Here is a 26,811-nt window from a genome sequence, read left to right as displayed (position 1 = left end):
AAGAAAGAAATAATCAATACAACAAAAAGAAGAAAAAAATACACACACAGATATATAAACACTTTATTAAAACACAGTTAGAACAGCAATTTGCACAATATGTACAAACAAAATATTAATCTAATTAAAGAAATATACATAAATAATTGTATACACGTTTCTTACCAAATATCAGCATTTTATCCATTTAATTGGTAATATTATTTATTTTACTAATTCTAACATCTTTCTTATCTAACCTCTGCTCATTTTTCTTTTTATCTGGACCGTTGTGATCCTGTATAAGTCCAGAGGTTGATATTGTGTCTGTAGTTCCACCCGTGGCCTGTAGGGGTGCTGGTGTTACCCTTAATCATCCAATCACAGATACCTGCTGAGGTCAGTCCAGGTCCTGAGCTTCGACCTCGTTGTTCAGTCTTTGTCCTCGCTGCAGGACGCTGGCGTGACTGGCCGTCCTCGAGCCGATGATAAAGTCTGTTGTCACGGAAACGCCGCCCAAGGATGCTTTGTTCCACTTTACAGTCAGAGTTGACGACACCGAGGCTGTTGTATGTGGGACACTGAGCATTAAATATTTCTGTCAGGACTTCATGTTGTGGTTTTATGTCAGTGTGAGTTCGTAGACGGTTAAGAGTTGAATCTATTGGAAATAGGAGTGAACGAATACGACTTTATTTCATAAATTCTAATCATTCAGAAGAATAAGACGACAAACATTTCGTGATTTTCATGTTATGATGTTTTGGTCGGACCCAGCATAACTGATCTATTGTTGAATAAAGTGTAGTTTGGAGGATTTAACCCCTTACTGCCTACATTTATTTACAATTATAGAAAAAAAAATTGTGTCGTTACTGCAACGCAGATGCTAAATGAAGTGGAGACTGTTAATTTTAATAAAATGCATATAATAGCTATGATGCAAATTAGTGACATTAGGCATAATTGGCATGATGGTAATTAAACACATTTTATAATCTCAGGGATAGTAGAGTACTGGGGTATTCAATTAAAAATCACTGAGGTCCAGTTATTAAAATTTCCTCCAAGTAAAAGGTCTGAACCAAAGTCCAATTTGTGTCTTTGAACCTTCCCCTATGTTCACATTTTCATATGGCTTCACATTTTCATATGGTTTCAATAATATTTACTGTCAATTTTCAATGCAGGAAATATTTAATAGAGTTTTACCATAAGTAAAAGTAGTCCCAGGCAAATTTAAGGCCTTTATTTCAGATTAAAGAAACAGAAACCTCAGAATAAAATAAATGAATAAAAAGGTGCAAACAGAGGTGAATAAACTCTTCTTCTCTTTGCCTCAAACAGGATAATAACAGATAGGTAAAGGTTTGTCTTCTTTTGACTTCCACATTTGTTGGATAGTGACAGAATTCCCTCCACACCGCCACCTACTGTTTGGGCCCTGTAACACCCACTCGTACTTGGGCACGGGCCGTGGTACGTGCTTGTGAACGCAACATCTGCAGGAAAGGTGTGAACGTACCCAAGAACACTACGGACTTGGGTTTGCAATGCGAAAGCGCCCTAAAAAACAACGGTTTTCCACATCCATTTTCCTTGTTTTGGAGCGAGACACGCTGTCATCCTGTCTCTTCCTCTCTGCTCTGGTGTATGCACCATGCAGAGTAAAACAAGCGATTTGATTGGCTCATCTGAGTGAAGTTATTCAGGTTTTGCACATACGTCACATGATCACGTGGTTTTCTGTTTACGACGCCATATTGGTAGGCAAGCTTTCCTTGGATCGTACAGTTGTTGATCGTACCATTGTTGGTGATATTTATCTTTCTCCTGTGTAGATCTACAATAACATAAAGCTTTAAGCAGTGTGATCATGGTAGCCACATGTGTTGCGGTTGGTTGCAATAATCGGCAAGAAAAAAACACCGGTAAATCCTTCAATAGACTTCCGAAGGATCCAGAACGGAAGGGGCTGTGGACTGCAGTCATAAAACGCGAAGGCTGGCAACTATCCAGCACCAGCTGAGTATGCAGCCACCATTTAATTCAGAGTAAGTGAATGCATTAAAACACAAATTAGTTTATGGCTACATAGACGTTACCAGTATTTAGTTCAATAAACATGTACCATAGGCACCCCACCCCCACCCCCTACCATTCGAAGTTTGGGTTTATTTTTAGATGTTTGTTCAGATGTTTAGACTTCCTTTATTCTTGTTCCAGGAAAAACGTTACAATCCTATGTCCCCTGATTACATGCCTTCGTTGTTTTCACACCTGATATACCAGATGTAAATATCTGGGTAGCTAGTAGGGGTCCACGGCAATAGATCCGATCTTTTCCACATAATGAACCTTGGAGGTGCTATCAGCGGCTCTGGCAATATCGGACAGGACAATGGTGCTTTTATCACAAGCAGACATACTCGCAAATAACAAAACACGCAAACACGAGTCCAAAGAAAAACGCGATATAAAGCAACAGTTCTGACTTTCTGGATCCAGATAGTGTGCCCACCAATATGGTGGCGTAAACAACAGTCACATGACCAGTGAAGTCCTGAATTGTCGTATTAACTGGAGTAGCAGCATCTGCTGTCTATAGCCGCCACCGTCGGAAAAAATACTTAATGAAAATGATCTGGGCGACATGATGGTGCAGTTGTGCCTCACAGCAAGAAGGTCCTGGGTTCGATTCCAACACCAGTTGATGTGGGGTGTGGAGTTTGCATGTTCTCCATGTCTGCGTGGGTTCTCTCCGGGTACTCTGGCCCCTCCCACCATCCAAAGACATGCACTAATAGGTTAATTGGTTAATCTAAATTGCCCATAGGTGTGAATGTGACAGTGACTGTTCGTCTCTATATGTTCAGCCCTGAGATGAACTGGTCACATGTCCAGGGTGTACCCCGCCTTCGCCCCTATGTAGCTGGGATAGGCTCCAAGTGACCCCCATGACCCTAGTGAGGATAAAGTGGGTTCAGAAAATGAATGAATGAATGAATGAATGAAAATGATCTGTTTTCATGAATTTATCAGAGATTGGTCACGGGTCCGGGCAGAAGCATCACTGGGACCAGGTCCACCATTTGGGGATGCCTGGTCTATACAGTCTGTTATACAGTCTTTATATAGTGATATTTTTGTACAGTCATGGTGCACTTTTGCTGCTAAAAAGAAACAGCTGATCAATTGATTTTCATTATTCCTGTAACAATGACAGTAAAGATCTATTCTATTCTATTCTATTCTATTCTATTCTATTCCTATTTAGGGCTGTCAAAATTAACGCATTAATGTGGAATAATCCATAATCGTGATTCATCTGATTAAAATCTTTGATACCATTAACCCATCAGCAGCAGAATGACTGTGAACGTCTCCTCCTACACATTTGGGTCAGTTTGTCCAGTAGAGTTAGTGTTAACGCACATGAACAAATGGTCAGCTGATCCGGTAGTGACAGGCAGCAGAACCAACCCATAAAGATGGAAGACACTAAAGAGCACGTTGGTCCTCTGGATGGAAATATGAGGACAAAAAAAACTAAGACAGAACAGTTGTTTACAGTTGTTTAGTTGAAACTGTTGAAGGTGTTGAATAAACTCGTTAAGTGGATGTATATTCCCTTCTTTCTTGAGTCTGTTTGTTCATGCAAAATGAAACATGATTGATAAAGATTAAAAGTGAATGATATTTAATTGTGATTAATCGAAATTAATCCACAGCAACCCTGTGATTAATTTGATTAAATATTTTAATTGTTTGACAGCACTAATTGTATTGTATTGTATTGTGTTGTATTCTATTGTATCCTATTCTATTCTATTTAATTTTATTCTATTTCATTTAATTTTATTCTATTCTGTTTTATTCAGTTTTATTTTATTTTATTTTATTCTAGTCTATTTAATTTAATTTTATTCTATTCTATTTAATTTTATTCTATGTAATTTAATTTATTCTATTCTATTCTATTCTATTCTATTCTATTCTATTCTATTCTATTCTATTCTATTTAATTTAATTTTATTCTCCTCTCTTCTATTTAATGTTATTCTATTTAATTTAATTCTCTTCTCTTCTAGTTTTCCTGTTTTTTCCTGTAACTGAACTTTTCTGTGGTTTTTCTCCTGCAGGTTGTTCAGCGTTGTCTTGGAAACCATGACCCATAAGTCTGGAGAACAGGCCACCACTCACCACATGCCGGGAAAACCTGGAGGTCTGGACGTCAAAGCTCTGAGGGCCTTCAGGGTCCTGAGGCCCCTCAGACTGGTCTCTGGAGTCCCCAGTGAGTTTCAGACCCACTTTAAGATGTTCAGTGTCTTTGGTTTTGTCCCCGTTTGTCTTACCCGTCCGTCTGTAGGTCTGCAGATCGTGTTGAACTCCATCATGAAGGCCATGGTTCCTCTGCTCCACATCGCTCTGCTGGTTCTGTTCGTCATCATCATCTACGCCATCATCGGTCTGGAGCTTTTTATCGGACGGATGCACAAGACGTGTTACTACATCGGAGCAGGTGAATTATGTCTCACAGACGAGGAAATATTCTGATTAAAACCCGGGTCTGTACAGCATATGTGGACAAAAGTATGTGGTCACATTGAATTCAGGTGTTTCAGATATGAAAAAAGGAGATGATTAGCTGTGGTAGAAAATTATTATTTACAGTCAGAGCATGGAAAATATTTTAGAAATGTAGAGGAAGAACATTCAAATTCATAGTTATGGATGGAAAAAACAAAACAAAGGCATTTTGGAAGCAAAGATAATTCAAACTAAAGTACAAAAAAAAAAAGCAATGACATTTATCCCAATATAAAACTATATTCTGACATTAGTCATTACTGTTTTGTATCCCAGACCCCTGTTAGAAAAGAAACACCTGAATTCAACGTGTCCACATACTTTTGTCCATATCATATCTGTCTTACTGCTTTTACCTTTAATTGGTTTTATTAGTTTGTAGTCATTTGCTTTTATTGGTGTAGTGGATCATCACTTTCACTGTTTTTAACTCTATAACACCAAACATATCATATTTGATATATAATTTTTGAAGTCCTCTACATGATCAGTGTGATATTTTTTTTCTTGAAAAACCTGATGTATACAATTAGATACATGCAATGCACAGATAATCCACTAGGGGGAGGAGTTCATTCACCAGAGGCCTTTCCAGTGACACTACAAGACTGTCATTAATGAGGAAGGAGGCAGAACTTTGATAATTTAGAAAAGGAATTACCAATTTGTTAGACATGTTTGTGTTATATTATGTTTTTGTTTGTTCAAAAATAATATTTGAGCATTGAAACCCGATGTATCAAATATGATACAAAATTTAAACTCATACATGGAAATTGATATTTGAACAAAAAATAGTTTTGGTTGTTCAGAAGGACCAATAAAGGCTCCAGTTTCAAAGAACTGAAGTTTTGTGTCAGTGACTTAATGGTTCAGGCTTTACAGGGTTAAAATGCGATCTTTTCTCTTTTTGTTTTGTTCTTACACAGACTAATAATATAATAATAATAATCTTACACTCTTCACAAAGGCTTATTCTGCTTTTGAATTCATGAAATCTTCTGTCTACCTTCAGATAACTACGTGGAGGATGACCCGGTGCCGTGTGCGTTCGCCGGTCATGGTCGTCAGTGCATCGTAAATGGTACAGAATGTCGTGGACGGTGGGACGGCCCCAACGGCGGAATCACCAACTTCGATAACTTCTTCTTCGCCATGTTGACGGTGTTCCAGTGCATCACCATGGAGGGATGGACTGACGTGCTCTACTGGGTAACGCAACACTAGTCACTTTTCCATTAGACAAATGCGCAAAACTTTACCGATATTTACTAACTGTTGAAAAAACAGAGGTGCATAATTTTTCCATTAAATCACAAATACGATGATTTGTTTATGTATTATCGCGAGATGACACAAGAAGTCATTCCATAAACCTGTCGACGAATGTAAATGTCACATTGATTTACGGATAGGCTATATTCATCATTATTAGTATATATTATCCTATACTAAATTAAAAATGATTGGGTTTCCTGGTGTGTCCACACATATTGCACAATGTTTCTTTTAAAACTCTTCTTCTTCTCTTGTTGTGACGTCCGTCAACATCCGTTTTTTTGTTCATGTGACTCTAGTTGTGCAAAAAGGTCTTTCCATTGCAGTTTTGCGCAATATACCAATTTCACTACGCTCCAAAAACCATCTCTTACCAGCACAAAAACTTTTCATCGAAAAATAAAGCGAATTAACCAAGTACGTTAATTAGAGGCAAAGTAACAACAACATAAATCAGAAGGAAAAATTTGACACGTTTCTATTTAGTTTTAGTTAATACTGCATGGCTCATTGTACTTTTTATTTATCCGTCATGTTTCCGCTGCTTGTTTGTATTTTAATCTTAATTTTTATCGAACTGGAAATACCCAAATTTGACTGAACACTGCTTTTTCGCATATTTTTTTCTTTGCAGATGAACGATGCCATCGGCTTCGAGCTGCCCTGGGTTTATTTCGTCAGTCTGGTGATTTTCGGCTCCTTCTTCGTTCTCAACCTTGTTCTGGGAGTCCTCAGCGGGTTAGTGGACCTCACATCAGTCATCACAGTCCATCAAAGAATTATTGCAATAATGTGCAATAACCCTGTATAATGCCAATTAGGTGCAGTAAGTTGCGCAATAATCCTCTGTTCTAGCAATAACAGTGCAATAGTTGTTACCTCTGCCAAGGAGGTTTTGTTTTTGTCGGTGTTGGTTTGTCTGTCTGTTTGTGTGTAAGATAACTCAAAAAGTTATGGACAGATTTGGATGAAAATTTCAGGAAATGTTGATACTGGCACAAGGAACAAATGATTAAATTTTGGTGGTGATCAGGGGGGTGCTGATCTGCCTTGGCGGAGGTCTGCGCTCTACTAGTGTTTTTCTAGAAAAGACAGCACAATTATAATGGTCCATATTTTGATGTTTTATAACATGTAAATGGTTACAGATAGAAATATAATTCCTATTGATCACTTTGATTGGATTAGTTGAGTTCTCCTCCAGTGAAAGTCCCGCCCACTTCTACTGGGACATTGATCTCCTTCATCCAGACCACAGGTTACTGCTGATGTCAGGTTGAACTGTGTCGTCTGATTGTTGTTTTCATTTTGCAGAGAGTTCAGTAAAGAAAGAGAGAAGGCGAAGGCTCGGGGAGATTTCCAGAAGCTCCGGGAGAAGCAGCAGATGGAGGAGGATCTGTGTGGATACATGGACTGGATCACCCAGGCCGAGGACATGGACGAACTGGATGAGGACGGTAACCCACGTAAGGACATAGACTGTGTACGAATTTTCCAGTTCATATGAAATCTGGACATTGTAGACGTGCTTCTTCCAAAAATATCTACGAAGTCCAGATTTCATACGAACTGGAAGATTCGTACAAACCCATCGTTCATAAGAATCTTTCGATGGCATTGGTGCTCTTTCCTTGAAAATGACAACATCCAGTCTCAGAAAATGAAAAAAACAGGCATTTTTGGTCAGTTTTTCCATTTCTGTCAGGTGGTAACTTTCTTTTTTGTTATTAGAAAGACAAAACAAAAATCAATCCATTTTTAAAAAAATTTTCTTTATCTGTTTTGACACTGAAAAAGAAAATGAAATTCAGTTTTAATTCCTCTATTTTAAAATGAAACTCAACAAGTGTTCAGAGAACGTAAACCTCCGCCAAGCACCCTGAATGGTGTGCATGTGTGGATCGACTATTTCTGTTTAAATTCAACAGTTTCCAGGTTGTTCCATACAGCAGAAGAAGTTGAAGCTTGGTACCAGTCATGTGTTTGTCAAATTATATTCAATTCCAATCAATATTTGTTGAGTTCTGACGAAAAATGTGTGGTAAATGGAATTTTCAGTGTTAAATGTAAATGTCCACAGAGTCCACATTCCACAGTGGATGTGGACAATTTTGTGCCAGATACAAGATATTGTTCTAAGCTACAGGTGGATCCAACTGGAGGCTAATCGGAGTCGTTTTGAATTTTTTATGAATTTTGGAAAATTGGTCAATGATGACAGATAGGAAAATTGTAGATGTTGTGACCTTGCTGTGACCTTGAACTTTGGCCTACTAGGCCCAAAATTTACTGGGTTGGTCCCAGGGCCTAGGCCTATCTGTGGGGAAGATTTGTTAAAGATGGTTGGAATAGTTTTCCCGTAAAGTTGCTAACAAACAAACAAACAAACAAACACACAAAGCAAAGTGATCACAATACCTCCTAGCGGAGATAATAAACCACTAGTTTTTGTTTTGTTTCTGAAAAGAAAATCCAATTAACTAAAGATACACTGACCCTGAATGTAGAACCTGAAAGAAAATGAGTTTGACACCCATGGTTTAGGTCTTTGAGGCTTCAACAAAGTGACAAACAACTTCACCTTGTTGCTCTTTTTACTAAATTAAAGCTGAAAGCTGTTTGGAATGACCTGAAAAACTTCAGGGAGCATTTATTAATGTCTTATTCTTTGTCATTTAACCAATGTTATGGCCTGAGGGTATGAACATATATTTTTCATATTTAGGACACAGGAGACAAAAGGGTTCAAACTGTAAAATTCGTTATTTTTAATTAAAGTTAGGTGTTGATTTGTTTCTAATTTAACTCTTCCCGTGTCCTAAACAAAAAAAAAAGAACCAAAGTTAAACAAGCTAAGCTATTATTATTATTATTATTATTATTATTATTAAGCTATGCTTCTTCTCACTCCTTTTCGAATATGATTTTTTTTTCTTTTTCTTTTTGTGTGCATCATTATTTTATGCTTCCTTGAATTTTCATTCCTATATTATGTTGTGCAAAGAAGTCAGTCAGTATCAGTCAGGACGCTTGTATCATTTCCATATTCAAAATAAATAAATAAAAATAAATAAATACATGCATACACAGATATATACATACATACATACATACATATACACACATACACACATATATACATACATACATACATACATACATACATAAATTAAAAATCATAAAAAAAAGAAAACACACAGGGCAAAGGGGAAAAAAGGTGTGCTAGAACATAACAACTAACATCTATGAAAGCGTGTCTAAATGTCCGTTTTCACCTTGTTAATGTTGTATTTTCCTGCTGCACACGTTCAGGGTTGTGATCGTTACTTGTTCTCTTCTATTCATAGTTTTATTTATTAGAGTGATATACACATGATTTACAACCATTAATGGATTGGTCTCATGGATCGTAGTGGACGTCATTCGGTTTCTCAGGGCATTAAAAAATCATTTAGTGACAGCGAGTTAATGGATGTTAATTAATGAAGCCATTTAAGACTCATTAGTCACTTGGTGAAGTTAATGAGGCACAAACTCATCAGAGATATGAGGAACTTTACACCATCTGATACGTGATCTGGATCAATAAAAACACATTAATATGGCAGAGCACATCAGACCAGCTGGATTCAGCTGTGTTCTAACATTTACACATACATGTCCCCAAGGTCAAAGGTCAACTCGACTTATTGGCATCATGGCGCTATAGTCAACTTTAACACGCCTTTAAAAATAGAGTAGAAGAAGAAAACAGTTATTCTGTTGAATTAATCAGATTTCCTCAATGATACTAAAACACCAGGTACTAAAATATCCATGAAGCCACTCCAAACAGCTGATTAATCAGTCATTTTTACCCATGAACACCCAGTGCTACTTTCGTGTCAGTTCCCAAGTGAATTTTTCTCTATATTTTACTTTTGTTAAGTGATTTATCACCATTTAGTGTGACATTATTTTCTTTATTTGGTGTTTTCTCAGTGAAAATGATGCATTTTCCTACATTTAATTCACTGATCATGTAGATGTTCAGAAAAGTTCAGAGTAAATTCAACTGTTGTTAGATCAGAAACAGAGAAAACGGAAGAAAAGCTGGCCATGGGTTATACTGGTGAATCAATGTTGTATAGGTTTAGGTTAGTTTATTTCAGACACAGACATAATGCAAAACATATGGAATAATAATAATAATAATAATAATAATAATAATAATAATAATAATAATAATAATAATAATAATAATAATAAACAATACACAAATAAAAAATCAAACAATAGAATAATAATAATAATAATAATAATAATAATAATAATAATAAACAATACACAAATAAGAACATCAAACAATAGAATAAAATAATAATAATAATAATAATAATAATAATAATAATAATAATAATAAACAATACACAAATAAAAACATCAAATAGAATAAAATAATAATAATAATAATAATAATAATAATAATAATAATAATAATAATAATAATAATAATAATAATAATAATAATAATGATAAACAATACACAAAAAATCAAATAATAGAAAAAAAAAAAGAACAACTGTTGTGCCTGAAAGGGAGTAGGAAGAAGCCACTGCTTATCCAGTCCTACCCCCTGATTCCAGTCCTCAGACTGTTAGTGCTGAATCACTTGATATACAGCATAAGATTGTGATTATCTATAAACACACCCCTACCAACCTGTACCCCCATACAGTCACATACACATATACATACACACATACAGTCACATACACGTCTACATACACACATACAGTCACATACACATACACACCAGTTTATGTCTACCGCTGTACATCAACACGCATCTGCACCCCCATGTTTATATACACACACCATACAAATCCAAATAATGATCATACCCTTCCTTGAGCCTTTGTACTGTGTAATAATAATAATAATAATAATAATAATAATAATAATAATAATAATGTCAGGATTTATTCAGTAAAAGTGTTTCTATTTCTTCGATACGAACTTTGACTGATGTGAAAAAGGCAAAAACTGTGTCACTGAGGAAGTTTTTTAGAATTTAGCCTTTTCCACAAACATGGAAACTAGTGCTAATGCTGCCTTAACCCATAAAAACCCAAACATCCACCAGTGACCAAAAGCACCCACTGATCTAAAATGTTTATTATGTAACTGCAAAACGATGACAGTTACAGAAAAAACACAAGATGAAAATAAAAGCATTGTGAAAAAGTCACTGAACATGGCTGTAAAGGTGGAAGAGTCAGTCTAATTTCATGATGTATTTTTGGAAATTTCAGTTGCGAGGAGAATAAGATAATTTTTTTGTGTTTGGAGCTGAAAACATTTGCTCTAATTTCATTCATAGAACATATTTATGGAAACTTTCTTTCTGTTTTTTTGTTTTTGTTTTTTTCTTGTCCAGGTCCGTCTCTTGGTGATCTTGCAGATAAGAAGAGAGGGAAATTTGGATGGTTCAGTCACTCTAATGATACCCACGGTGAGTGTGTATACATTTAACTGGTATCCCAGCATGCTCCTGTGAAGTGGGCGGAGCTGTTTGAGATTATTACGGTCATTGCCAGAGGGTTTTCAAATGGTCAGGTCTGTTCAAATTCAACAGATTTTCAGTATCAACAAGAGGACAAATGATGTGGAGTCAACCCTCGGAAGCAACAGCAGCATAAAAAACAATAAATAAATATCATTTTCAGTCCTGATGGAAGCAGGAATAAAGGAATTCTGCAGTCTGTTTACGAACAGACGGTCCATTCAGAACATAGTGGGATTAACAGAGTCACAACACTTTTTTAATCCCAGAGGAAATGGTTGTGTGTTACAGTTGCTCCGTACAAGTATAATAAAAAATACAAAATAACAGGACAGAAATGGTTCCTGCACAATGATGACACAACCAATATAAAGGTGCTCTGACTAATTATACCCTGTTCTGTAATTTAATGTGATCGATAACCAATGACGGAAAAATATTTGGTTATATTTATATATGTTTGGTTACATGATGCTTTATGTAAAGTGTCTCTGAGTTCCATTAAAAGCACTATTTAAATAAAATGTATTATTATTATTATTATTATTATTCTTATTAATAATAATAATAATAATAATAATTTGACACTGAAAGTAAAGAGGGGACAGGACTAGATAAGCTGTTGCGTCTTTCTGTTCCTTCTCAAACTGTGTTTATGAGTTGATTCATATGTACATTTATGGTAAATTTATTATATTTCGTTACTTTTTCTGTGATTAATGAGCATTGATGGGTGCATATGTAATTGACTTCTTGATTGTATTGTTTTATTTAGTTCTTTTTACTTTTTTCTTTCAAAGTTTGAGACAAAACAAATAAGTAAATAAAATAAATAAATTATCAATACAACAAAAAGATATAAATATATACAAATATATTGTATATATGTACACACACACATATATAAAGCTCTAAATATACACAAGTGTTGTGGCTTTAAATATGTATATGTACCAAATGCACGTATTAAAACACTATAAAAAGACAGTTTGAACAGAGAGTCTGTTTTCGAACAAGCTCTACATGTAGATCACAGGTGTCAAACATGCGGCCCGGGGGCCAAATCTGGCCCACCAAAGGTTCCATTCCGGCCTTGCGGGATGAAAGTGCAAAAATGAGCCTGAACAGTCCAGGTTGTCCAAATCATATTGGTTCAGGTTCCACATACAGACCAATGACTCCAGTAAAAATCACAACACAATAACCCATAAATAATGTCAACGACAAATTTTCTTTGTGAAAAATTATGTAGAAAAAATTTAAGTGAAAAAAATAACATTACACTGTGAAAATATTTACATTTACAAAACTATTTTTCACAATAAAATGCAAATAGAAACATAAATAAAAACAAAGATGAACAACCTGAAATGTGTAATTTGAACAATATCCTGCCTGTTACTAAATGTTTTGTGCATTTATGGATCCACTGTGATCTGTATTTGTGTTAATAGTAAGAGATGGAATACTGTAGAAATTGTTCAAATTTTAGTTCCAAACTCCAAAATTTTAACAATATTCTGCCTGTTACCAAATGTTTATGCAACACTGTGTGTAATGTACATGTCTAAATAATAAGTTGAGGCATAATATTGTAAAATTGCACTAATTTTTCAAATGAAATTTCAGTTTTTTCAGGTTATTCACATCTTTTTGGTAAAATGTAAATATTTTCATAATTTAACTGGGCTTTTTTTTTACACTAAAACAAAATGAAAACTTGGATTTGTCATTATTTATAGGTTATTAAGTCATTATTTTACTGGTCTGACCTGCTTGAGATCAAATTGGGCTAAATATGGAACCTGAACCAAAATGAGTTTGACAGCCCTGATGTAAAGTGTCATGAGATAACTTTTGTTATAATTTGGCTCTATTTCAAAAAAATTTGATTGATTTTTGATTGATTTGATTTAGTGACTTATTCTGAACATGCAATGAAATTTAACATATATACAAACAAGCAAAACATGCATAATCATACAAATATCAACAATCATAACAATCTTAGACAGAAGAACACCATTTGATTGATTGATTGATTGAAATTTGAACAATTTGTACAATAGAAATATTGTAAATATCCTCCTGAGACCCAGTTATGCATTTACGTTCTGTGTAGTGGACAAGAGTTTCACAGCTTTACTTAACCCTTTCATGCACAAATTATGAGAACCTTAGTCAATATTTTTTTCTTGAGTGTTTTTGTTCCGCTTTAGGCATGAAAAAAACAATGCAATTGATTTTTTTCTTTTTTTATGAACCTATTTTTCATGGAGTTAAAAAAATGTCCACTCAGCTGGACACCATGTGTTTAAGTTTTGAAGCAAATAAACATTTATTTAAAAATCATCATCAGAAAATGATATACTGTGTGAAAACTATGAAATAAAAATATTTTTAATGCCGCTTATTGCTAAATTGCTACTGTTTTCTCACATTTTATCATACTCAAATACTAGTTATTACTCATTTCATAGAGATAAAATCCTCCTGAGACCCAGGAAATGGACAGTTTTAGCTTTTTTACATTAAAAAATTGTCTTGATTGGGAACTGCATAATGCAACAGTTTTTTCAGATACATTTTTAAAACTTATTTTTATTGATTGATTGATTTTTTTTAATGGAATATCCTTCGCAATGCACAGCACTTTTAAAGTAAAACTGTCAAACTTTAGTTCCCTACAGAGGACAAAATGCATTGCTGGGTCTCAGGAGGATATGCAAAAAAAATAAATTTGTTTGTTAATTATAGTCTAATAAGAATTAGCAGTTGATTTACACTAAAACATGTTAGTGCAGATCAGGTTTATGAAGAACAGCAAAGTTAGAATAATTGTATGTATTGCAGTGTTTTGGATAAGAGTCCTGATATGGAACTAAAACAACAAAACCCATGAATACATTATAGAACAGCTGTAGAATAGCTGTCCACTGTAGTGACTAGTATGCATGAAAGGGTTAAAAAAAGAAAAAACACTGAAAAGGACATTATATATATATTTTTAAAAATGTATCTGAAAAAACTGTTGCATCATGCTGTTTCCAATTAAGGCAATTATTTAATGTAAAATGGTGAAACTGTTTACTTACTGGGTCTCAGGAGAATATGATAAGTAAAAGAAATACACATAAATAAGTGTTCAGAACCACTGTTGTGTGTAATTACAATGATTACTTCTGAGGTTCAGTGTACTGGATGGGGTCTATTGTCTGCGGTCCGTTTTTCTGTTCTGTAAATGCGAACATTCATCACCTCGTCTGCGTCGGATCATAATGACTGATATTAGCGTCTGTGGACTGACCTGGATTCAGCCGACGTGAATCTGCCGATCAGAAACAGGGTCAGCTGATTGGAGAACAGACAGACCCAGATATTTAACAGGACGGACTCTTTCTACATTTAGACTCAAGCAGAAACAAAGAGACGTCAAAGACACGGTACCTGTGTTTACGTCCACAGTTAGAAAGAGAATCACAAACAGCAGATACAGGTCTGATCAGAGGAGGGGGGTGAAACTTTAGTGGTTAATGAAGTAGAATAGAATAGAATAGAATAGAGTAAAATAGAATAGAGTAAAATAGAATAGAATAGAATCAAATAGAATAGAATAGAATAGAGTAAAATAGAATAGAATAGAATAGAGTAAAATAGAATAGAATAGAATCAAATAGAATAGAATAGAATAGAGTAAAATAGAATAGAATAGAACAGAATAGAATAGAATCAGATAGAATAAAACATAATAGAATAGAATAAAATAGAATAGAATAGAATACAGTAAAATAGAATAGAATAGAATAGAATAGAATAGAATAGAATAGAATAGAATAGAATAGAATGGGTAAAATAGAATAGAATACAGTAACATAGAATAGAATAGAATAGAATAGACTAAAATAGAATAGAATAGGTAAAATAGAATAGAATAGAGTAAAATAGAATAGATGGAATAGAATAGAATAAAATAGAATAGAATACAATAGAGTAAAAAGAATAGAATAGAGTAAAATAGAATAGAAGAGTAAATAGAATACAATACAATAAAATAGAATAGAGTACAACCAAATAGAATAGACTAGAATGAAATATACTAGAATAAAATAGAATAGAGTAAAATAGAATAGAACAGAATAAAATAGAATAGAATGTAGAAATGTATAGTATGTATAAATGATAATATGATATAGTTTGTAAATGTAAATATTTTCATGATTTAATGGGTTTTTTTGCACTAAAACAGAGAAAAATTTGGAGTTATCTGAGTGTTTTTGAGTCCTTTTGCACAGAAATGTTTGTAAAGCAAAGGTCACATGGGTATAATTTTTTTCCAGTGGGGTTAATTGTCCGGATTGGTGACTCAATTATTTCTGCTCATGTTTATCCGACCTGGATGTAACATTAAATGATGAATTTCTAGGAGGGACATGAACATGGAGGTAGAAAAACAAGTGTTTGGTGAGGAAAAAAAAAGTAATTTTGTGGGAAAATGTAGCCTCTAAAGCTGCTGTTCTATCTGTGTTGCCATGGTAACACTATGCAACACTTGTAGCTTCCTATACACATGCACATAACGGTCTGCAAATTAAATACAGGAAAATACCTGATTTTCACATTTTTAAAAATATAATGAAGAGGATAACATAATGAACAGTGACAAGTCATTTATCGAAGGTTTTTCAGTAGATTGATTTAGTGAAAGTAGTTTTAGAACTTTAAGGGTTCAATTGTGATCTTTAATCATTCAGAGTTCTTGTAACTGCTGCAGACACCTATGGTCGTTTTCATCATGAGGATAAATCTGGATAAATCAGTAAAAGACTGTATCTCCAGATAAATGAATCCAGTTCAGTCTGTTAAAACCGTCTGTGTTGGTTTGTTTTTCAGCGAGTCTTCCTGCAAGTGAAACAGCATCTGAGAACACGGAGAACATCGATGAAGAACACACCAACTGCTGCCAGGCCTGCTGGTATGGATGGATGGATGGACGGACAGACGGATGGATGGACAGATGGATGGATGGACAGACGGATGGATGGATCGATGGGTGGAAGGATGGATGGATGGATGGATGGATGGATGGATGATGGATGGATGGGTGGAAGGACGGATGGATGGATAGATGGATGGATGGATGGATGGACAGACGGAAGGACGGACGGATGGATGGGTGGATGGATGGGTGGAAGGACGGATGGATGGATGATGGATGGATGGATGGATGGATGGATGGATGGACGGACGGATGGATGGATGGATGGGTGGAAGGACGGACGGATGGGTGGATGGATGGGTGGAAGGACGGACGGATGGATGGACGGACGGATGGATGGATGGATGGGTGGAAGGACGGACGGACGGACGGATGGATGGATGGAAGGAAGGACGGACAGATGGATGGATGGACGGATGGGTGGATGGATGGATGGATGGACGGATGGATGGACGGATGGATGGATGGGTGGAAGGACAGATGGACGGATGGACGGACGGATGGATGGATGGGTGGAAGGACGGACGGATGGATGGATGGATGGAGGGACGGACACATGGATGGATGGGTGGAAGGACGGACGGATGGATGGATGGATGAATGGATGGACGGACAGATGGATGGACAGACGGATGGATGGATGGGTGGAAGGACGGACAGATGGATGGATGGATGGATGGATGGACGGATGGATGGACGGATGGATGGATGGGTGGAAGGACAGATGGACGGATGGACGGACGGATGGATGGATGGATGGGTGGAAGGACGGACAGATGGATGGATGGATGGAGGGACGGACAGATGGATGGATGGGTGGAAGGACGGACGGATGGATGGATGGATGAATGGATGGACAGACGGATGGATGGATGGGTGGAAGGACGGACAGATGGATGGATGGATGAATGGATGGACGGACGGATGGATGGACAGACGGATGGATGGATGGGTGGAAGGACGGACAGATGGATGGATGGATGGATGGATGGACGGACGAATGGGTGGATGGATGGATGGATGGATGGAAGGACGGACGGATGGATGGATGGATGAATGGATGGACGGACGGATGGATGGACAGACGGATGGATGGATGGGTGGAAGGACGGACAGATGGATGGATGGATGGATGGATGGACGGACGGATGGATGGAAGGACGGACGGACGGACGGACGGATGGATGGGTGGATGGATGGATGGATGGATGATGGATGGATGAGGGAGGGAGGGAGGAATGGATGATGGATGAAGGGATGGATGGGGCAGAGGGGTGATTTTTTTTTTTTTACCTGTTGTGAAACACATTGGGTCTGCCTTGTGCATGAAGTGTGCTCTATAAATAAAGTTGAATTGAATAAAAACATCCCCATATTTAAACATTATATTTGACATAATATTTGACCCCTTTTACTGTTGTTTCAACGTCTAGACTAAATCTGTCCCAGACAGTTTTCCAGTCTGAGTTTATTAAAATAATGCGACTGCTTCAGCTGTTCACTTTTACACTAAACTAATGATAATGTGAAACTTCACTGACAGGACGTCAATGGGAAACTCACTAAAGTGGGGCAGACAGAGGCAGCTGTAAAGCCAAAGTAAAAGTATGTCTGTGTTTCTAGTGTCAGATTCAGAAAACTTTATTTATCCCAAACGGGCAATTCATTTGCAGTATATGACAGACATCAGCCCACATCCAAAGTGCAATGTGACAAACAGAAATAAATCAGTGTACAAATACAAGATCATTGGAAGCAATAAATGCATTTAAATAATCATCAATAAATACCAGTGCAATCCACTGTCTGTTTCTGTCCAAAGATACTGAATTTAACATCATCTATTTCAGGATTATGCACCAGTAAAATTAAATAAAACAACAAACCTTTAACAGTTTGAATGTGTTTTAGATGAAAAATATACTTTAAATAAATGTACGTGACAATAAAGATATATGGGATAGTTAGCGTTGACCTCTGACCTCTCCTGTAGCTCCGCCTCCAGGGCAGACTTCACCCATGACTCCTCCTCATCAGGCTGTTTCTTTGTTTGCTTGTTTGTTTGTTTGTTGGTTGGTTGGTTTGTTTGTTTGTTTACTTTGTGTTTCACTCATTGTCTTTGTGTTGTTTCAGTGCTCGAATGATGAAGATCAGCTGCTGGTGAGTTCACTGACAACTGGAAAACACAAACACACTGACATCACTGTGGGTCTGACTTGTGCTTGTGTAACTCGTTATGTGTCTCATTCGTTTTAGTGTAACTCGTGTGTCTGACTTGTGTGTGTAACTCTTTGTCGTGTAACTCTTTGTTGTGCGTCTGACTCATGTGTAACTCGTTGTTGTGTGTCTGACTCGTGTGTAACTCTTTGTTGTGTGTCTGACTCGTGTATAACTTGTTATTGTGTGTCTGACTTGTGTTTGTGTAACTCTTTGTTGTGTGTCTGACTCATGTGTAACTCGTTGTTGTGTGTCTGACTCGTGTGTAACTCTTTGTTGTGTGTCTGACTCGCGTATAACTTGTTATTGTGTGTCTGACTTGTGTTTGTGTAACTCTTTGTTGTGTGTCTGACTCGTGTGTGTGTGTGTAACTTGTTGTGTCTGACTCGTGTTTGTGTAACTCTTTGTTGTGTGTCTGACTCATGTGTGTAACTTGTTGTGTGTCTGACTCATGTGTGTAACTTGTTGTGTGTCTGACTCATGTGTGTAACTTGTTGTGTGTCTGACTTGTGTGTGTAACTCTTTGTTGTGTGTCTGACTCGTGTTTGTGTCACTCATTGTGTGTCTGACTTGTGTGTGTAACTCGTTGTGTGTCTGACTCATGTGTGTAACTCGTGTGTCTGACTCGTGTGTGTAACTCATTGTTGTGTGTCGGACTCGTGTTTGTGTAACTCGTTGTTGTGGGTCAGTCCATCTCAGATCACTCGATAAAATGGCCTTTTTAAACTTCACCTCCTCCAATTTTGATGAAATTTGGTATACAGGTAATTCATAGCCAGAAAAGCAAAATTTCAAATTTTAACTTTATCAGACCAACAGTTTTTGAGATATTGCAATTTCATTTTGTCACTTTTTTGCGAAAAAGGGTGTGGCAACCTAATCAAAATTGCTGTAACTCAGCAACCACTGGTCCGATTTAAAAAAACAAGGTATTTCTGTAAAGGTGAGACTATAAGGAATCTACAGCTAGCATTCTTTTATTCATCTGGATACTATTGAGTTGGATAACCTTTTGATTTATAATTTGACCTTGAAATTGACTCTGTGGGACACACCCCACCTCTTTGACAACTTTATGAAAAATGTTGCCCTATGTCTCAAAAATTGAAGGGATTGTGCATCTGACTTGTTGTTGTTGTTATTGTTTGTCTATCTAATTGTCGTGTGTCTGCAGTCGAGTCCTGCGTCGGTGGAACCGTGTTTGTCGGAGGAACTGTCGCACCGCTGTTAAATCGGTGACGTTCTATTGGCTGGTTCTGCTGCTCGTCTTCCTCAACACGTCTCTGAGCGCGTCCGAACACTATGACCAACCTGTTTGGCTGACGCAAGTCCAGGGTACGAACCACACACACCGACCACCGCACACATGTACACAACTCCAACACAACTCGTACAAGAATCACCATCATTTCATTGTGTTTGTTCAGATTTTATTCATTTGTTTAAATTAAATGTTTATTTTGTTTGATCTGATTTAATATTATAAAAACCTGTGCTACTCCCTAGTCTACAAAAGCATTTTATTGTTAATATGGTTTATTTTGTTCATTGTTTTATACTTTTCTTTTGATTTGATTATTTTTTCATTTTGTGTCCATTTGTGTTCAGATTTTTCCTTTTGTCAGTTGCCTTAATTTTGTTAATTTTATTCATTTTTGCTCATTTTTACATACTATTTTGTTCATTTTTGTTTATATTTTCCATTATGTTAATTATTTTGTCACTTTTGTTCATTTTGTTGATTCATTTATTTTGTTTGTTTTTTTCATTTTCTTCAGATTTTGTCAGTTTTTGTTAATTTTCTTCATTATGTGGTTAAATTTTCTTTTAATTTTTCTAAATTTTTTGCCTTTTTTATATTATTTTAGTATTTTTTTTTATTTTGTTCATTGTTTTATCCATTTTTGTACAGATTTTTTTATTGTTAATTTGTGTTAATTTTGTTCATTTTTCTTAATTGTTAATAATTACTTCTTTTTTGTTTATTTTGTTCATTATTTCATTCATTTCTGTTCATTATTTTGTTAAGTTTGTTCATTATTTTGATAGTTTTGTTCATTTTTATTTAATGTTGTGAAATCCAGCGTATTCTCCTCCATAATAATCCAGCGGTGAGAGTATAATTCCCCTCATTTCTCTTTTTGTTGTTTGACTCATGGTTATAATCATACATATTATAATCATCATCATGTCTTAAATCCAGAGTAAATCCATGAACGTCTTTCTTCGCAGACATCGCCAACAAGGTGCTTCTGTCTCTGTTCACGGTGGAGATGCTGTTGAAGATGTACAGTCTGGGTTTGGCTCATTACTTCGTGGCGTTCTTCAACCGTTTCGACTGCTTCGTGGTGTGCGGTGGCATCATGGAGACCATCCTGGTGGAGCTGGACATCATGCCTCCTCTGGGGATCTCCGTGCTGCGATGCGTCCGCCTGCTGCGAATCTTCAAGGTCACACGGTGAGAAAACCCACCTGAACCACAGTTAACCCTTTAAGCACTCCCATTAGAACAGGCCACAGGATTACTGTAGGTTTCTGCAATAAAAGTGTCAGAAAATGTCAAGTCTTTTGCACCTTTTTTCAGGAAGAAATTAACTTCCAATATCTGACCATTAATTATCATTATTATTTTTAATAAATACTTAAAGCAGTGTGTTATAGTAAAAAAAATAAAAACAGACTTGAATTTTTTTATCATTCTTATTAGTAAAAACAACTGTGAATTTGCATAGTACAATTTTATGAGATTGTAGAAATAAACTTTCAACTATTGTACATGTGCTCAAACATTTTTGTTTGCCTAGATCAGGGGTCGGCAACCTTTAACACTCAAAGAGCCATTTCGACCACGGTTTCCACGGAAAAGACAACACTGGGAGCCGCAAACACTTTTTGACATCTGAAATGAAGATGTTAGCCTACATATACCGTAAATTCCGGACTATAAGCCGCTACTTTTTTCCCACACTTTAAACACTGCGGCTTATACTCCGACGCGGCTTATACAACGATTTTACCGGTACCACGGCTTGGTGCCGTGCCCCTCGGCTCATGGTGCCGCAGCGCACCTTGGCGCCAATGCTAGGTGCCGTTGCACCGCCGTACCATGGCTCGGTGCCAGGTGCCGTGGCACCGCAGTGGTGCCTCGGCTCAAAGTGCCGGTGGTGCTGTGGCACTGGTGGCACCCAGTTGTGGCACCTGACACCGAGCAGTGGCACTGCGGTGCAACGGCACCCGGCACCGAGCCCTGGTACCGCGGTGCCACGGCACCTAGCGTTGGCCCTGAGGTGCCGCGGCACCTTGGTCGTACCATGGCACCTGGCACCGAGCCGTGGTACTGCGGTGCCACAGCTCGGTGCCAGGTGCCATGGCGCCGTGGGACCATGGCTCGGTACCACGGCTCAGCTCGGTACCACGGCTCGGTACCAGGTACCACAGCACGGTGCCAAGTACCGTGGCATCTCGTCCCTACTGCATGTCGTGCGTAATGTTAAATGAAAATGATATTACAACAGACTTAATTACTTGGTTTTAATCTTTATATTTTAAAAATAAATTAAAAGTCCTACTCTAACGAAAAACAAACATTTGTTCACTTTCAAGTGTCTTTCAAGTCATTTTAAGTCCGTGAATCCACAGCCGGCGCAAAAGCAAGTCAATCCCGTATCAGCACAAATCCAAAGGAAACCCCGATAAGTCCACCGACAAAAAAAAAAGAAAGAGAAAATGTGCTTTTATTACTATCCTTTTATTGCCTCATTTTTTGTCTTTTGTTTTTTAATCATCATATTAACAACGAATCAACCTATAGATATGACAGCAAGCTCACACATATCAGACCCATTTACATACAGGGAAGAATTTCATTTGAACTCAAAGAAAACCTTTATCCAATTACCGTCCAGTTTTGACGCAATGAAAAAAAGGTTCCACTCGGTCCCATAGACTCCCATAGAAGCCAGGCTTCAACGGGGAAATGCACTGACCATAGATCGTATGAGGAAACAGCGCACAATAATCTTACAATTTACAACTACAATTAAACAAACGAACAAACACAAATAAAATACTTTGTTCAGATATTGTGCAGTTTTGGTGTCGTAGGGCATTCCGCGCATGCCGGCTGACACGTCAAGTGCTGTCAAACATCTCTGAAGAAGGCGAATGCTGATCACCAAAATTGCACAAGGTCTGAAGAAAGAAGTTAAAAACTTTGACTTAATAAGAAGACATGATACACGTTTTTGAGACAAATAACATACACTTCAATCGGACACTTATAATTTATTTTCCCAAGCCACGCAGAGCCGGAACAGAAGGATGAAAGAGCCGCGGGTTGCCGACCCCTGGCCTAGATCATTCTGTGTCCATGTATGTTTCAGCTTCTTATTTTAAGTTATTTCTTTACGTCTCTGTGTTTCTGTTGCTAGCTCTCTGCGTTTATATTTACACACACACACACATACATACATACATACATACATACATATATATATATATATATATATATATATATATATATATATATATATATATATATATATATATGTATACACACACACATACAAATATATATATGTATATATATACACACACATACAAATATATATATGTATATATGTGTATATATGTGTGTATATATATATATATATATATATATATATATATATATATATGTAGATCAGTGGTGGCTGCTCGTCTTTCAGACAGGGGAAGCTCATTGTTGACTTACATAAAAAAAATGTCAAGTTATTTAAACATAAATTCGTCCCTCCGTTCCTTTTTAAGAAAATGGTCAATGACCTTATCGTACCAAATAAACAAGAAAACACTGAAATTATGTTAATTATGAATGTGTAACGGTATTAAACTGAACTGTGTCAGTGAAGGAGTAGATCTGAAAACAGTTGTCAATCAAACGGGATTCAGCCTTTCAACTGATCCTCCAATCAGCACATGGAAGCCTGGCGTCCAGCCTGGCCGAGCTCCGCCCACAGCTCCATTCACCCCCAGAGACGCCGGGCGTCCGGGGACGGGACAACATCGTGGCATTTATCCAATTACCGTCCAGTTTTGAGTCAATGAAAAAAACTGTTCCACTCAGTCCCATTGAAATGCATGGACGCTGAGCGTCTACGGACAAATGCACTGAGCAGAGATGTATGAGAAAACAGAGACACGGGAATGGAGGAGAAGTGAACAACATCGAGTCTGATGATTTGTAAAAAAAGCTGATTCTGAACGAACTTGTCTGTGAGATGAACGTGTTCTAACACATTTGTAGTCAATGAAATGTCAACACAACCGAACATATTTGACCATTTAATTTTTGTAATTTTAGGGGAAGCTGAACTTCCCTTGCAGTCTGTGAGAAATCACCACTGATGTAGATGTTGATATTTATTTATTTATTTATTTGAGTTAACTTTGACAGCCCTAATATATACATATAATTTAATTTTTTTTTTTTTTTTTTCAGTTAAAATAGAACTATCAATGAACTACACATGAATGAATGTGTGTATGAATGTGTGTGTGAATGGATGAATGTGAGGAACTGTAAAGCGCTTTGGGCACCATTAAGGTGTAGAAAATGTGCTATATAAGTTCAGTCCATTTACAAACCAGAAAAATACAGATAAAAACAGTGAAAAAAGAAACTCAACCAAAACACACTAGCAGAACACTCCAAAACAGCACTAGCAATATTATATACAATTATTTGCATGAATTCACCATAAAAACATCACTGAAATGCTGCTGAACGTAGTCAAATTTTCCATCTCTCTCTCACTGACTGCACTCTGCTGCTCTCTGCTCCGCCCACTTCCACCTCTCCCCCTCAGCCAATGCAGACCTCTACCCTAATGTGTTTTAGACCAATAGAAAGGAGCTAATCTCAGTTTTCAGATGATGTCATGAGGACAGTTCAGGGGTTACAGTAATCTGAATGATGTAAAATACCAAATGTGTCACCGCAGACACAACCGTCTTCAGAGGGTTAATCCACTTCCTGACGTTTGCATCAGCGTTAGTGCTTTTACTGTTAGTTTGGTGTAAGACACTGATGTCGCTGTGTCTCTGCTCAGCCATTGGACGGCTCTGTCCAACCTGGTGGCGTCTCTGCTCAACTCCATGAAGTCCATCGCCTCTCTTCTGCTGCTGCTCTTCCTCTTCCTCATCATCTTCGCTCTGCTGGGCATGCAGCTGTTTGGAGGAAAGTTCAACTTCGACGAGACCCAAACCAAACGCAGCACCTTCGACGCCTTCCCGCAGGCGCTGCTCACCTGCTTCCAGGTAAAACTACCAGATCTAACACTGTTATGCCTTTAACCTGACCATTTTAGTTCCATGTATTTAAAAAAGAACAGTGAATATTAATGAACATATCAATGTAAATAACACTGCATCAAACACTACAGAAAAACAGGTCATTCACAACACAGTGAAAATCCATGGTACAATGAGAAAACAGAATGACAAATAAATATTATAATACACAACATTAAATATTGCACAGATTGGCGTAAAATTAATGATCACATGACTGGTTCCTCTTCAGTCACATAATTTGTGTTAATTTTCTCCTATTCACCAGGTACCAGAACTTATAACTGAAGAACCATGAGGCCAAAATGAATTACTGACACCTCATTTGAAAGGACTTCCATTTAATTGGTTTAATTTAACTTGTTTAGCAGAAGCACCACCCACTTCTACTGGGACACTGGAGTTTGTAAAAAATGTGAATATGGAGTTTACATGTCCTCTTCATGTGTTCTACAATAGGAGTGTATTTCCTAATCTGGATGATAGGGTGGACTTGACTTCATAAACCTCTTCCTGTGTAGATCTTAACAGGTGAGGACTGGAACGTTGTAATGTACGACGGCATCATGGCGTACGGCGGCCCCGTGTTCCCTGGGATGATCGTCTGCGTTTACTTCGTCATCCTGTTCATCTGCGGTAACTGTATCCTTTATCTGAGGTTTAACAGGAATCATCTGCTCATAACACAATAACAGCTGGAACCTGAGGAAACTGCAGGAACCAACTGTGATGCAAGACTCTGACTGAGCGTATGGTTCATGTTTAACGAAATAAATGTGTAACGTCCTCTTTAACACTGGTTGGAAGCAGGTACAGGAAATCTGGGATTTATTGCAGACTATAGTGGATGGATACGCAAAAGAAAAGATTGATAAAAAGGATGTTTTACAAACTATCGGCATGAACAGAAATGGCCGATGGATAGAATCAGGGTTCGCAAACAGAAAAAAGGTCGTCCGTGTCTTATCAACAGGGTTTTGTTTATGTTGTTGTGTTATTTTGTCTTTGATTTCATTTTTAACCTGTTCATTTGAACAATTACCCAGTTTATAATAAAATAAATAATGTTGAAAGTAACTTTACCCCCATTTGCTTTATATCTCACCATATCTTATTATATCATATTGTGTTGTATTGTGTCTTGTCATATCGTCTTGTATCATATCATTGTATCTTACTGTATCATCTGGAGCGCTGTAAAGGAGGGGGAAACATGACAGATTCATGGGGCTGGACACAGGTTAGAAGTTGTGAAAATTTCGTTTAAGGTCCGTTGTATAATAGAGGAATAGAAACTGGGAGTCGGACATTAAAAGCATGTTAAGTTTCACTTTTGCTTCATGCCAGCATTAGTTATATTAGTTACGGAGCGCACCCCCACATATGTAACTGCTGCCCTTACCTGACATTACCCCCCCCCCATCTGACAAATCGATACGATACTGAACTTTATTAAAGGCCCATATCGTTTGCTAGCGGCGCCCCAGTGTATCATATATCATATATCATATCGTATTGTATCATATCATCTCATATTGCATCATATTGTGTCATATCATGTCATGGTTGTATCATATTATATTTTATCACATTGTGTCGCATTTTATCCTGACATATTTTATAGTATCGTATCATAAATCATATTGTATTGCATCGTATTGTATCCTGTCGTATCATATTGTATTGTTCTTAAGCAGAAGCACGTGAGGCTCTAAAGTGATTTTGTCCCGGTTTTCCCTCCTTTTCACCACCTGTCAATCACACCAGTCTGTATGTGGCCCCTGAACTGAAACGACTTCGACATCCTTGATTCTTAACATCTTCAGTGTAATTTTTGTATTTTGTAAATTCATCCTACAGGCCAGATCAGACCCTA

At 37.0% G+C, this 26,811-nt stretch overlaps 1 protein-coding gene across 3 annotated transcripts in view; it reads left to right on the top strand.

Annotated features, from left to right (window-relative positions):
* cacna1fb (calcium channel, voltage-dependent, L type, alpha 1F subunit) overlaps window positions 1-26,811 on the top strand; it is a 117,680-nt gene that overhangs the window by 53,640 nt on the left and 37,229 nt on the right. For all 3 annotated transcript variants that reach the window (XM_030138858.1, XM_030138857.1, XM_030138856.1), the window contains exons 6-17: window positions 4,122-4,273; window positions 4,349-4,501; window positions 5,585-5,781; window positions 6,482-6,585; window positions 7,162-7,313; window positions 11,267-11,341; window positions 16,283-16,364; window positions 18,522-18,548; window positions 19,780-19,940; window positions 20,838-21,063; window positions 24,695-24,902; window positions 25,457-25,577. In XM_030138858.1, coding sequence (XP_029994718.1) covers window positions 4,122-4,273; window positions 4,349-4,501; window positions 5,585-5,781; window positions 6,482-6,585; window positions 7,162-7,313; window positions 11,267-11,341; window positions 16,283-16,364; window positions 18,522-18,548; window positions 19,780-19,940; window positions 20,838-21,063; window positions 24,695-24,902; window positions 25,457-25,577 — 1,658 coding nt within the window. The remainder of the gene's footprint in view (window positions 1-4,121; window positions 4,274-4,348; window positions 4,502-5,584; window positions 5,782-6,481; window positions 6,586-7,161; window positions 7,314-11,266; window positions 11,342-16,282; window positions 16,365-18,521; window positions 18,549-19,779; window positions 19,941-20,837; window positions 21,064-24,694; window positions 24,903-25,456; window positions 25,578-26,811) is intronic.

Source organism: Sphaeramia orbicularis, chromosome 7 (genome assembly GCF_902148855.1).
Source record: "Sphaeramia orbicularis chromosome 7, fSphaOr1.1, whole genome shotgun sequence".
In the NCBI taxonomy this organism is placed as follows: domain Eukaryota; kingdom Metazoa; phylum Chordata; class Actinopteri; order Kurtiformes; family Apogonidae; genus Sphaeramia; species Sphaeramia orbicularis.
The sequence above is the reverse complement of the archived record's forward strand: the minus strand, read 5'-3'. Positions and strand labels throughout refer to the sequence as shown.